The following is a 14301-nucleotide window of genomic DNA, read 5'->3' as shown; positions in this document are numbered from 1 at the left end:
AAAAATATACATAGCAGCATCACATCTATGGCTAAATGAATTCATGAAGGACAAGTATTGCTATTATTCAGAATCTGGGGTGGTTTATTAAGCATTTTTTCTCCATTAAGAAGAGTAAGGCCTGAGACAAACACGTATGCAAAAGCCAAAATCTCAGTAGATGGAAATGTAGACAGGACAATACTGAAAATATGAATATAGGTATAAGGATGAAATAAGGCTGACTTTTTACATATCTACTTGACATTTATTGTGCAGTAAATACACGTGATTAATGGCAAGTCTCCAGGCATTTGCACTGATGACAAGGAGATACACCAGGTACATTTTGAATGAGAGCTATGTTAAATTACTACCAGAAAATAGACTATGGCTTCAAAAGTAGACATGCCATTTAAAAATTCCATCATATTGGCTTTGATTTTGTACAAAAGCTTTATAAATATATAAAAGTTGGCCATCAATGGCCTAATTAGGGGGGTACAGTCTCTTTCAATGAAACTCAAGGAGTTATATTATCAGGTTTGCTATGGCACCAGTTTAAACAATGATTTCTACTTGCTCCCTGCAGGACCCATTTGGAAAATGACTAATGCATATGAATTTGCAGTTTAACAGAGCTATTAGGCACTGAATAAACAAATAAAATAAAATTAAATAAAAAAAGTTAAAACACACTAATTTAACCATAGATCTTGTCTTCAGCATGAGGTATTATAAAAATAAAAAAGGAACCTTTGTCTAATTCTTTTTTTTTTTTCATTTTTTTGGAATAGCGCAGAAATCACATTAAGTAGAAACTGATCGCATAAAAACTACAAAAAACAAATAAAATGTCAATATCATAATTTTCTATGAGAAAATTAAAACCTATCACATGGCAGTATATTGACATTATAATAAAACATTATACACAAAAATAGCAGCAAAACATTTAGATAAGAAAAAGGCATTATTTTGTTTTCTTGTTTCATTTATAAAAATCATACTTTGCTGGGAATTCCTCCATAGCAGCTCAATAAGGCGTGTGCACTGTGATTTTCATTATCTTTTCCCACAATGTACAATCAACACCTTGATTCGGCGATTACTCAGTTACACCATGCCCTTACCTGTTCCTCGGCAACTTCAGTTATTCTTCCCTCCACCTTCAACCCTCCATTTATGAAATACGCAACAATATGTCTTTGAATACGTGCAAAAATTTCTTATAGCTACAATACATCTGAAAGTAGGGAAAACAATTAAACATTATTATTACGTCTTCCCCCAGGTATAGCAATTTTATCTGTATTTTACCTATGCTGTGTTTGTTCATTCTCAGTATTTTCTAAGCAAGGCCTACTGAAGAAATTACGTTCTCCTATTTAAAATAATCACGCATTGCTTTGTTAGCAACCACATACTTAGGTTTAAATAATCACAAAGAAGACCAATCTTCTTTTTCCTATTTGTACTGACCTCAAAAGGAGGAGATTTAGCAATAAATAAATCCTAAGGCTTACTATAACTATACCTTACATCAGTGTTTCAAATGCTTCAGATGCTGTTTAAGAAAACAAAAATGCCAGTTTGTGCCATTGAACATACGCACGACATATGCCCCACTACCCCAACGTGGAACCTTGGGTTTTCAAGCAACTTTCCAGTCCGTCCGGGAGGGAGAGGAGATGGAAGCTCGGCAAAAATACGCTTGCCAAGACATATAACTCCAGAACGACATTTCTATTCACCAGCGACACCACAATGAAAGGGACCAAATCTGGATTACACAAACAGGTCTGTAATCCCAAAACCATTCGATTTCAAAGGGAAATTTCACCCATGGTTTCTCAAAGGAGTCAGCAATGTCCTAATTGACTGAAAGTGCTTTCAGATGGAATGGTTTTAGCAAAAAGGACAACTATAATAATCAAAAAAGGCTGTGGACAAAGGATTTCAGCTTTACATCAACTTATTGCTTGCCACCTACTCTACTTGCCTGAATAACACCCAGTTTATGCTAAAGGACAAAACTGGTATGTTTGTTATTGGCTATATGTTAATGAGCAGGTATCTGGTCTTTACATGCGCAGTGTCAAAAGGTTATACCTTACAAGCCAAAACATTTGGCAATCCACAGCCTTTAAAGGAATAACACAGAGTAATGTGTGCTAAACAAATACACAACATGTGGCTATATTAACCATTTCAGAAGAGAATGTGATTAAAAACTAAAGATTCAAAATTCAAAAAAGCCTAGACAATATAATAAAGTGACTAAAGGCAAAAGCTAGCAGACAGATAAAGCTAGAGGGTGAAACAGCTTGGTTTTGTGAGAAGCTGAAACATTTTGCTAACAAACAACCAAACGCCTCTTCTCTTTCAGAAAGGATTTTACACACTTAGAAAAAAACTGGCATTAGACACAATGTCCGGAGATGAAGCCAGACTCATTGCATCTACTTTTCAAAGTTTTTTGTTTTTACACACAGACCGTCTATAGTTACAAACACTTATTGATTACTGACTCCGACTGGAATAAACATTTATTTCGGTGGCATATTGTTGTAGACTGCATTTTTTCACTTTTTCAAACTTTCTTTTCTCTGTCTTTTTGGATGTTGTCACAGGGTTTATTTTTTGCTGCTGTTTTTTTCTCCATTTGCCAGAGGGAAGAGGGAGTGAAGGTGTGTATTGTGAGGAGGGGCAATGGATCCCTTCTTATCTGGCAGCCGTTGCCAGCGGAACATAGCCATGTTGTATCCTTGTTTCATGTGGGCGCGAGGGAGCGTGCTTGGGGGGGTTCTTTGCCCCAGGGGCAGGGCCTTCCCCCGCCCCCTCTGAGCCCCTAGGTGGCACTCTCGATGTGGACCCGAGCTTGACAGACCTTTCTGCTCAGATGTTTACGTCCCGCACATCTGTGGGTGTGCAGGAAAGGTCCGCCTCCTCACCGATGCCCTTGGGGTCCGTAGAGCCATTGTGGGTCAGCTGTGCCTGTCGCAGGCTTGTCTCCAGCAATGACTCAATCTGCTCCTGACATGCTCTCAGGCAGTCCTGTCAGGAACAAAAGAACATCTCAACACCATGGCATGAACTGATGGGCATCATCCATTTCATCTGTATCACAACTTTTAACCCACATAAAAGCTGATTTAATTTTTGGAGGTTTTTTAAACCTCCAAAGCTCTTTTTTTAAACAGCTGCTCTATACTTATTATGTTGGAAGCGCACACACACTTTCTGAACCGCTTGTCCCATACAGAGTCGCGGGGGAACCGCTTGTCCCATACAGAGTCGCGGGGGAACCGGAGCCTACCCGGCAACACAGGGCGTAAGGCCAGAGGGGGAGGGGACACACCCAGGATGGGACGCCAGTCCGCCGCAAGGCACCCCAAGTGGGACTCGAACCCCAGACCCACCAGAGAGCAGGACCTGGTCCAACCCACTGCACCACCGCGCCCCCTGCATGTTGGAAGCATTCATTGGCATTTGTTAAAAGCATCTTGCACGTTTGGAGGAACTAGTAGATCCATCCATCCATCTTCCTCCGCTATCCGGGGCCGGGTCGTGGGGGCAGCAGTCCGAGCAGATACTCGGCCCCGACCGCCGCCCAAATCACAATGCACCGGCCCCTTACGGTCTCTCCGGCAGGTGGTGAGCCCACCGAAGAGCGCAACTAGTACACTCAAACAGAAATAGAAGAAAACAGTGGTATACAGACTAGAGGTATATAAACCAGCAGCATTAGAACCTTTGGTATATGGCCAAGTTGTAGTATTGGAATAAAAATGCAAATGTGGAGAAAACCGAACATATTTATGTAAAATATATTAAAATATAGAGCATACAATTTTGGTGGTATTTGGATCAATGATGTATGAAGTAGGAACAAATTTGGAACAACCAAAAAAACATTAAAATATGCACCAGTGGTATGTGCATTTACAAACTAGTTGAATAAGGACCGGTGGTATATGTTTTTCAAAGTCAGTCAGAACAACAAAGAACTTTATAATGCAATATGCAAGTCTGATTATCAGACGTTTACCTCCCATTTGCTCTCAACGAACAAAACATGCAAAGTGTAATTTTTTTTTTTCCAGATCTAAACCTTGGCAACGTCCATATGCAGCCGACCAGTACATTCCTTGGCCAGGCCCACGTGCACCACAGCACCCAACACTGCGACCACAGGATTAATATCACTGAGTGCCCTGTGGGAAGCTTCCGTTATGTCCCTTTCTTACAGTGACATCTGTCTGACCCCTGTCCCAGCAGCTTGTGCTGTGTGTGTGAAAATACTTTTCCGAAGTGTAAGCATTTGCACGACTACCAGTGAATGGGTCTGGCATAAGAAAAGGAGAAAGGCCTCTGACATGTTTTAAGGCATGACCCTTCTCGCTTTAGCATGTATTAAACTCTTCTATGCTGCTGGTAGAATTTTACATACATAAAGTTTTAAATATCCACCCTAGACTCAGCCATTTTTGTTCACTGTGAAGGAAATACCTTTTCTGAACTTGCAACTTCCAAGCTCTACATGCTTCAATGCTGAGTTATAATGCACCTTACAGAGTACATTCTCTCTTTCAAATGATACCACATTTTTGGGGGTGGAGGTTGGACAGATATCCTAAAAATCCAAGAGATATATCCAGAAACTTGGTCTCAGGATATACTTGCAACTCAGAAATCACTCCTGTAAACAATTGGTACCATAAAACATAACTCATGAGACAGTGAAGTATGGAGACATTTCATTGAGCTGGTTTGTGGCCAGTGCACACTGGGAACAATGATGGAATATTGAGTTTTCCAAAACTGTTTGGTTCAGCTCAGCTACAAAATCAGACCTCAGAAGATTACAGCGGATAGTCCGGACTGCTGGAAGAATCATCGGCACACTCCCCCCACCACTCTCCAAGAACTGTACTTGTCCAGAGTGAGTAAAAGGGCTGGCAAAATCATTCTAGACCCTTCACATCCAGGCCACTTCCTCTTTGAACTTTTGTCGTCTGGACGGCACTACAGAGCACTGAGCACCAAGACAGCTAGGCACAAGAAAAGTTTCTTTCCTCAGGCCATCTACCTCATGAACAGCTAAATGCCCCCTAGGAAGTAAACTGGTGCAATACACAACGATATTTATACTTATATTTATTTATCACATCATATCTTTTATTTACATTCCCTTGCATTTGTATATAACATACCTGTACATACATATAATGTCTAGTGTCTGTTTTGTATATGGTATACTTTATATTTTATATTTTTTTTATCTTTTATTCACTTATTCTATTTTTTATTATGTGTCTTGTCACTGTCATTCTGTCTGTGCTGTGGAAGTTTTTGTCACCAAAACAAATTACTTGTATGTGTAAACATACTTGGCAATAAAGCTCATTCTGATTCTGATTCTGAATCGCTGTGGCCCAGGCTGGGAGGGCTGCGGGATTAGGAGGAGGACAATGATCTGAAACCTAATCTGGTCCGGTGAATTCCTGGTCCAAAAACAATGAGAGGTAAAGCAACAATTCACTCAAAGGAGGATATGAGGGACAGACCCATTCAAGCAAGAGGGAGAAGAGGGGGAATTGCCTCGGGGGCCCTAATTCTAATCATTTGGGCTCTAATTACCTGGGATCAAAGAGACAACAGGAAACTAGAGTCTCAGCAGTGAGAAAATAAGGCCTAAGAAGCTATTATCCAATACTGTTTTCTAATCTTTAAAAACGGTGTCACTTTAACAGTATGAAAAGTGATCAAAATTGCTTATAACATTGACATTGATTTTTGAACCTCAGTACCGTAATGGGGACCACAGATTGCGTACAGAATGTATTTGAAATGTACATTTGTCATAGCCAATTCCATAATCCTCACCAAGTGGTTTTTCTTTAAGCTCAGCTTTATAAATGTTTACATAAATATATGAAAAACACTCTAAATGTTGGATGTATTTCAATCCTTTCCAACCTGTGGTGTAAGGAGATATGCTCCTGTCTCCATCGATGCACTTAAATGCACTGCTGCCAGTGTTGTGGACATCTGGTCATGTGTGGCACTCTCTTTTGCTGCTGTCAAGTGTGTGTGCGTCTGTATGTCACTGTACCGGGTCACTCTTGATCACTTGTGACAGGAAGTCTGTGAGGCTCTGTGACGAAAGTAGGCTGTCAGTGCTCTTGAGGTGCAGGCCCTGGATGGCTGCCGCCACACTGCCAGCCGCGATCATGGAGGGTGGGCTGGCGATGAATTTCACATCTGTGGGAAGACAGGAACACGGGTCAGACCGGGTCTTACGAAGAACCCACTCAGCACCCCAGTCAAGACATGTACCTCAGCATGAAGGCCAAGGTAGAGATAAAGAGTGGTAAGACATCAGCTGGCAATTTTTGCCTTTGCAACCAAGCAACAAGAAGTCTTCAAAGGTTCATGGATAAATATCGGCATCCAAGGCCAGCAGGTGGTGTAGTGCTTATGGGTGCTGCCTTGCAATCAAGAGACCCAGGTCTGAATTCCACCTCCTGGTGTAGTACGCTTGATCAAGGTACTTACCCTGTACTGACACATTAAAAATAACCCTGCTGTAGGAATTGGTAGATCAGTCCAAGAAGCCTGTCAGAGTAAACTGCATGGAGAACCATGGATTCTAATGGAAATGCTGCACATGTCCCAGTCTGACTCTTTACATTTATTCATTTAGGTGACACTTCTCTCCAAATTGACTTATTTTGTTAAGTTCCTTCACAGTTTAACGATTTATCCTGTTGGGTAATTTTTACTGAATCAATTGAAGGTAAGAACCTCACTCCTATCAGTAACCATTCAAGCTCTCCAGTCAACCTCCCAGGTGTGTCACCTTGTACTCAAGCACATGTATGCACATTCTCACACCCTTTTTCCCAGCACAGGGTTGTAACGGCTGCAGCTACTGTGCATTCGGCTTTATTGACCTACTCCTTGTCATGGCTCCCCAAAGTCGAGAAAACACCTTGGAAGAAAGAGTGGCTGCTTCTGCTGAAAGAAGTCCATTCATCTCAAGAACATGAGTAATGTAAATGTAAAAGTAACTGCTGGGTATTTCTAAGGACAGACCTACCCCGTGCTAAAGACAACGGGCCTTCCTCTTTCATCCAGAAACTTCCATGCTCTCGCCCCTCATCTGCCACTAAACCACCATTCAGATCACTCTCAGTGAACATCCATTAAAGAGAAAAGCATTTCCTGCTTCCTTTTTCAAGTGCAGGATGGGACAGTAAGTCCACACGGGGGCCACTCGCACTCCTGATTCCCTGTTAGGCAGAAGATCTGCTGCCCCCAAGGACAAATACTTTGCTCGTTTTCTGAAACAACGCCCAATGTATGGATCGTTTCAACCATTAACCTCAGCCTAAGAATTAGTGGGGCCCCTCCAAGTTATGTAACTGGAGGCTAACCCCTATCTGATTCCCTGCCCCCCAGCATCAGAGAGCGTGGCATAATGTCAGATTCCATCGCCTACCCACCCTCCATTGCAGACAAGGTCCTCCAAAACAAGTGTAGAGTGCGTTGAGATATACTGAAACTGATGAGAACATGAAGACTGCTGCCACTCCCTCCGACTTGCCATATTCATCTGAGCCCATATCCCTGCTAATCGGTCCTAAATAAAGCATTGCAAGGCCTTGGAGCTATGCCAGCACATCAGTTACCATGAAAGAAACACAAAGCTGGAAACCCTGCAAACAGAAGCATTACATTTACACACTGAGCTGAAGCTTTTCTGCAAAGTCACATACTTATTTACCTATTTATACAACTGAGTAATTTTACTGAAGCAATTTTTTTAGGGTATGTACTAGGGGTTGCACAACTGCAGATTTTTTAAAGTCGACAGTTATGTGATTAAAGTCGAGTTGACATCGACTAATCGCTGATGACGTCATGAATAAAAACACAGGAGAAGGGAATGCTTTGCAACAACCGACAATCTGTATTCTCAAACTGAATAGACAGCTCATACATAGGCTATATATCTATATAATATATAACAGATATATAAAACAGATAAAATGGGACATCCTAGCCGGGTTAAAAAAAAGACTTTTTTTCAGTTTTCAGTTTTAAAAATGAAAAACAAATTATGAATTAACTATGCTTAAAAAACATTTTTTGCTCAAAATGTAAAATATTTAAAACATGCCTCATTTATAGTTTCTTGCCATCTTATTTTTTGACTTTGAGTTATTTCATTTTGTGGTATTCCTGAACAACCTGCATGTAAACAAATTGAAACCGTGCATAATCCATCAGTGGCTTCATCGAACATGCTGGCTTCGCTCCAAGTTATTGATCATACATTAATTTGGATCACTAGGTGCTTTTCAAAAGTAGCAAGAGAGTGTCCTCCTTTGTGCCGTGCACAAAATCTTCAGAAACTCATTGTAGAACAACCCCACGCAGCACCACGTTGTACTAGATTGTCTGCAATCTCTGAATATGTTGCTCTAGTTTCTATCATATTATTTATCTTTTGTACAAATGGCTCCAGGGGGCACAGAGGGTTTTGGCCAGGTCCTGCTCTCTGGTGGGTCTGGGTACCTTGTGACAGACTAGTGTCCTGTCCTGGGTGTGTCCCCTCTCCTTCCAGCCTTGTGTTGCTGGGCTAAGCTCCAGTTCACCGCAACCCTGCTTGGGACAAACGGTATCAGACAGTGTGTGTGCAAATGGTTCCAGAGTGGACATATTTTCCAAAGGAAAGACCACCAATGAAGCTCACTTTTACATCCAGGTCAGGATGCTTGTTAAGACATTTACCTTTGTTTATTTAGCAGACACTTTTGTCCAAAGCAACTTCCAATTAACTCTAATCTATCTAAACTATCAGCCAACACACCTTATTGACCAAGGTGACTTACACTGCTAGATACACTACTTACGCTGGGTCACTCATCCTTACATCAGTGGAACACACTCTTTCTGTCATTCACACTCTATGGGTGAACCTGGACAGCATGCCTTTGAACTGTGGGTAGAAACCTTCACAGACACAGGGAGAACATGCAAACTCCACACAGACTGAGTGGGGATTGAACCCATATCCCCTCACACAACCCAGGCACTGTAAGACAGCAGCATTACTCACTGTGCCACCATGATGTTAGTTTGGCCATATTGCGCACTTTAAGGCATACGTCATATTTGGTATTGTGAGATTTTGATTTCTACACTTTATATGATTAAAGAAAAAGATAAAATTAATAAACAAGTCCTCTTCTTTTTTTGTGTGTGTGCTCAGAAACAATAAAAAGTCATTTTTCTCATTTTTCTACTAGTTAATTCATAACTTGTTTTTCATACTTAAAACAAAAAACAAATGAAACAATAGTACTTGGCATTTTGTTGTTCGATTTCAAATCAAAACACAAATGAAAGCAACATACACAGACCGATTTGGATCATTCCTCTGCTAGTGTTAGCAGAAACCTTTTCTTTCAGACGAGTGTGCATTGCACTTGTACTTTTTTTGTACTTCAGGACGGACTTGCATATTTTGCAAGTGACAGTAGCACAGGCTTCATCTTTAGTGAAGTATTTCCACTCACTTGATGAACGGCTGCTGGTTTGCTGCAATGACCCACCAGGCTCCTCGCCTGTTGTCTTCTCGGAGGTGTCCATGTTGTTAGTGTCATGATTACGTGATCAGCGACTAGTTGACGTGAACCTTAAAGCGTCATTGCGGAGCAGTAAAGTCGACAAATCGACTTGTTTGTGCAACCTCTAATAAGTACCTTGCTTAAGAGTACTACAACTGGAGGTGGGATTCAAACATACAACCTTTGGGTCCAAAGGCAGCCACTCCAGCCACTATGTTGCCAGCTGCCACAGAAACAAAGAAATCTGGTGGAGAAAAGGAATCATCTCTCTCTCTCAGACCGAGAGATAGAGGAATGAAAATATTTCAGTGAGGCAAATATAAATTGTTCCACAGGCAGACAATGCAACAGGTTGGAACTGGCCAAATAGCTTTGCAAGAGCTCAGCTTGCACAGACAGCTGCAGAAGCTTCAGTATGACCCTTCCAGGGATATCTGTCTCTTGCACGCGTAGTTACAGCTGGTTGCCGTCTCTTCCTGATGGGCCCAACACCTAGCAATATCTTTAATGGCTTTAAAATTGCCCTGATCAGCTTCTTTCAACTTAAAAGCAATAAAAAGTGGAGAGATATGATATGTAGGCAAACAAACACTAAAGTGCAAATCTTTCCAGCAACCGAATTAACTGTCCCAGGAGGTGTAGCAATGGCTTTGATTTTCATTTGTTCTTATAAATTTAAAAAAAAAGTTCAACAGACTAAAACTGAATAAGTAGGCTGCACAAGTTTGTCTTTCAAAACAATGATGTGACCACATTATTCACAAATCAGACTGTGTCACACAGACACACAGAGGATAGCTTTATCTTCAACCTCTGCCTTCGCAATGGGGCTCTCTGAAAAATGCACTACTGCTTACATAAACTACATCATTCTGAACACATAGGAAACACCCCTTTTGACAAGTTATTCCCAAAAAAAAAATATTTTACCTAATATTGTCTGGGAGTAATCATGTCAAGTACCATGCTGATATTGTGACACTGACATCCTGCTAGGAACTGGAATAATAAAAGTGGTTCACTCCTAAATCACACACACACACACACACACACACACACAAAGAAGTGATCAGCCACTGTTTAAAACCATAAAATGCATGTGGAAAACCGACAAGGTGTTCTCCCCCATTGCAGTAGTCAGCCGTTAGCCAGATGAATTTCACATCTGTTGGATGTGAAATCCCCCCCCCCCCCACACCCCATGCGTACCTGTTGCACACAGGGCCACAAAAGTTTGGGCATGCTTGCGCAGGATCTGCTTGGTGTCCTGGTGGACCGGCAGTTTGGAGAGGAAGTGCTCAATAAAATCGTGGGCAGTCACCGAGGCCAGATCCCATTTCAGTTTATTCAACGCCAGGAGTTCCATCTGCTGCAGAGAAACAGAAGAGAACAAAAACTACAGCGTTGACACACACATTGGCTCCAAGTAGGCCCGACAGTGACTCTCCGCTGTGTCCACCGCTAGAGGGCGACACCTCTCCACGACATAGCTCACTAACACGTTTCTAAGTTCTAAACATCTATTTTACTTGTTTCATTTTCACAGTAATAAACATGCTTTGTACTCCTTTTAGCAATTCACTCTGAAACAGCTAAACACAGGGTAAGAGGTAACGCATTGCTTTTTAGTTATGAAACACGTGCGACACACACAAGCTACACAGCTCGACAACAGAAGGGATCATAAAAAATTAATTTCAATTCTGCTCAAGAATATCATGTACAGTAAAGATCTGCTGAGCATTTCTCAGAGGATTTCGTTTCCTGGGGTGAATTTACCAAGAGTTCACTGGGTCTGATGGAGTTGTCGGTGTAAATGCACAACTTCTCCGCAGTCAGAGGGATGGTTTCCTTGATCTTAGAAGCCAGAAACATGCACGTAGCTCCCAGTAACTGTAATCTGGATTTCTTTATGGGCTCCACTGACAAAAATCTGTCCAAATAGTTCATAGCCAAAGGAAAAACCTCCTCTTCACATTTTTGCTCCTCGCAGACCTGAAAAAATAAAATGTATTTAGACACTTAATCTAAATATTTAAAAACCATACGTGAAAAACTGCAGCAATAATAAGAGTGTTTAAATTAAAGGGAAGGAATAACAGTAAGGCAAAACATTTAGCTTCCGTTATGAGAAAGCAGCACACACATGATATTATCAAGTGATTGTGTCGCTCAATATATCGCAAATTGCCATGTATTTTAATTATATGAAAGTTTTAAAAAAATCCACGAAAGGTTTTTTTTTTTTTTTTTTTTTTTTCTCTCCAAAAATTAAATGGTTACATGGAAAACTGAAGAAGTTGCCAATGTTTTTGTTATTATTTTCAGCCATTTTATTCTAAGGCACAAAGGTGGCGTCCACCGCTCGGTCCGGAACAATTTCCTACTTCGTCATCTTTTCAAAAAATATTTAAAAATGTTTCAAAATTGTTACGAAGCAAAAGTGTTAGATGAAAATGTTATTTCCTCTATTCTTTTTTGTCTGAAGGGAAATGTTTTGAAGTTTATCTCGTTTTACGGGCAAAAACAACTAAAATGTTAACTGCCGCTTATTGGGAAGAGAGTGTGCGACATTTTCGAGACTTAATGACAGGCAACTTCAAAAATTAATAAAAAATATTCACGAGGAAAAAATCGTAACGTAATCACAATCTAAATGTTTAGAAACGTGTATTATTTCATATTTCACGTCTATCATCACAATCTTAAATACAAAAAAGGCATTACTGAACGTTTTTTAGAAGCGACCTCAGGGAGATAGCCACCCACCACTGAGCTGACAGCAAAACTTGAAAGCAGCAATTACACGTTTTCTCTTGCAAATCCTTAAGAAATTATAGTCATTATTAACGGAAAGTGCTACTGAGAACACCGTGCTATTGCCAACTTCATTATTACCATTATCATTACTATTATTATTATAATTATTGATTTTTAGTTTGTTAAACACGCTCGTAAGAGAACAAAGATGGCGCATATTACTGGCACAAGTTGCACTGCATACGTGTACATTGATATTAATTTAAAATGAATTAAAATAAATTCATTTCCTTAAGCTTTCTACAGTTGAAAACAAAACCAAAAAGGCTTGGTTTTTGTTTCAGACATTGGAAAGAATGTAAGCGTATCTGAGAAGATAAACACGCTAAAAATAAATAAATTGGTTTTGTCTTAATATTTATATCGTGGAAGAATATTGGTATATTCAAAATAGGTGGAAATGACAGAAAAGTTGAGAAGGTCACGCATGGACTGTTTTTACACAGCAGCTGCATCGCATGAAATGTTATCCTTTTTTGTGAGACTGGAATTCAATCGGGTCCAAAAGGGCATTTCTCACTGTCCGAATGTGGCCGCGGCGGCTCCGCCACCACCACCGCCGCGTCTGTATTCGCTCCGTTTCGTGCGTAAAAACACAAACCTCCAGCATCCACGTGGCAACAATCCTCCTCATGTACGGCACCACGTCCTTCTGCACGCACTTGAAGTAATTCGCGGAAGGCAGGTAATTCTCCTCCACTTTGAGCATAGTGTGCAGGACCCGGTCGTTGAGCAGGTTCGCGTCCTGGTGCGCTCTCCGGATCGTCTCCACTTCGCAGCACAGCAGCTGTTCCATGTCTGCTGGGGTCTCTCGCCGGGCCTCTCGAGGGCTGCCTGCGGGTGCGCGGCTCTGGGCGCGGGCGGCGGTCTGCGTGACAGGAGCTTCCGCGGATGCTGCTCTGAAGCGAAGCCTTCCGGAGGCTCTGCTGCGCGTCGCCTTCCTTCCCCGACACGAAGTGCCTTTAGCGCCGTGTGCGGTGACGCGACTTGTTGTTAAGGGAAGATCAAAGGCACGGACTGCGCGGGTGGGTGAGCGACAGAGCGAGCGGGAGCGCGCGAGAGAGAGAGGGCCACACAGGGAAGGGCAAGTCTTAAAGAGCGACAAGTTCTTGGTCCGTCCCATTGCGGCCGACAATACTGTTTTTTTTTTTTTCCTCCTTTTTTAAATGGGAGGTCTTCTCCTCCTCCGCTCCTGCTCGTGATAGGCATAGACGAGGGAGCAGGGGTGCGTCTGGTTAGAAGTATTATAGTAATGGCTGAGGGGTCGGTGGGACAGGAGCCTCGGGGGGCTGAACAAGTCCCCACTAGAAAAAAGTGTACACGCTGCAACTGAATCGCCTGCAAAACCTCCGACGTCAGTGGATGTATGACTGACTGTGGATGTGCATATTCACCAGCAGTGCACATCAGCACGAGCACGTGCACCTGACTGAAGCAACAACCCCACTGGATATCCCATAACTTACCTGCCCATTGAAACACTGGCATGTGACACAGTCTCATGCGTGTAAATCATTAAACATTTTTGTCAGTATGATCTATTATTTGTATGTAGGATATAGTGATCCTGAAGATTGCACATAATTTATAACATTTATATCGTTTGAACTTGGATATGTGCTGTCTTTAAAAGTTCTTTTATATCCCCATGCACAACAAGGCAAACATAAAGAAGATCAGGAAAAATCACGGAAAAATGTGTCGTTGACACTTGAAACGCGTGGATTGTGGACTGTAGGGCTAGACAAAAGAAAATCCGTAAAAAAAATAAATAAAATAACAGTAAAAGTGCAGAGCTACCGTTCCTCTGCGTGTGGCAATGTAGGACAGACTAACTTGTATAAAATAAGTTGGCTAAAAC

At 41.5% G+C, this 14301-nt stretch overlaps 1 protein-coding gene across 1 annotated transcript; it reads right to left on the bottom strand.

The window, feature by feature from the left end:
- Window positions 1–866: 866 nt before the first annotated feature.
- LOC108940463 (G1/S-specific cyclin-D1-like) lies at window positions 867–13905 on the bottom strand. Its single transcript, XM_018762674.2, has 5 exons — window positions 13042–13905; window positions 11400–11615; window positions 10830–10989; window positions 6098–6246; window positions 867–3036 (listed from the first exon to the last, which is right to left on the bottom strand). The coding sequence occupies exons 1-5, from the start codon at window positions 13561–13563 to the stop codon at window positions 2878–2880; spliced, it is 1206 nt and encodes a 401-aa protein (XP_018618190.1). The 5' UTR covers window positions 13564–13905; the 3' UTR covers window positions 867–2877.
- Between the last annotated feature and the right edge of the window lie 396 nt (window positions 13906–14301).

The sequence above is a fragment of the Scleropages formosus genome, chromosome 2 (assembly GCF_900964775.1).
Source record: "Scleropages formosus chromosome 2, fSclFor1.1, whole genome shotgun sequence".
Classification (NCBI taxonomy): Eukaryota; Metazoa; Chordata; class Actinopteri; order Osteoglossiformes; family Osteoglossidae; genus Scleropages; species Scleropages formosus.
Note: the sequence above shows the minus strand (reverse complement) of the source record. Positions and strands in the feature narration are given on the sequence as shown.

What these genes read in the sequence shown, in the direction of transcription:
- LOC108940463 (XM_018762674.2), bottom strand. Translation starts at nt 13,563, where the DNA reads ATGGGACGGACCAAGAACTTGTCGCTCTTTAAGACTTGCCCTTCCCTG. An exon ending in TCAGACCCAGTGAACTCTTG is followed by an intron (nt 10,990 to 11,399) that starts GTAAATTCACCC and finishes GTTTCTCTGCAG; the next exon opens with CAGATGGAACTCCTGGCGTT. An exon ending in TGTGGCCCTGTGTGCAACAG is followed by an intron (nt 6,247 to 10,829) that starts GTACGCATGGGG and finishes GTCTTCCCACAG; the next exon opens with ATGTGAAATTCATCGCCAGC.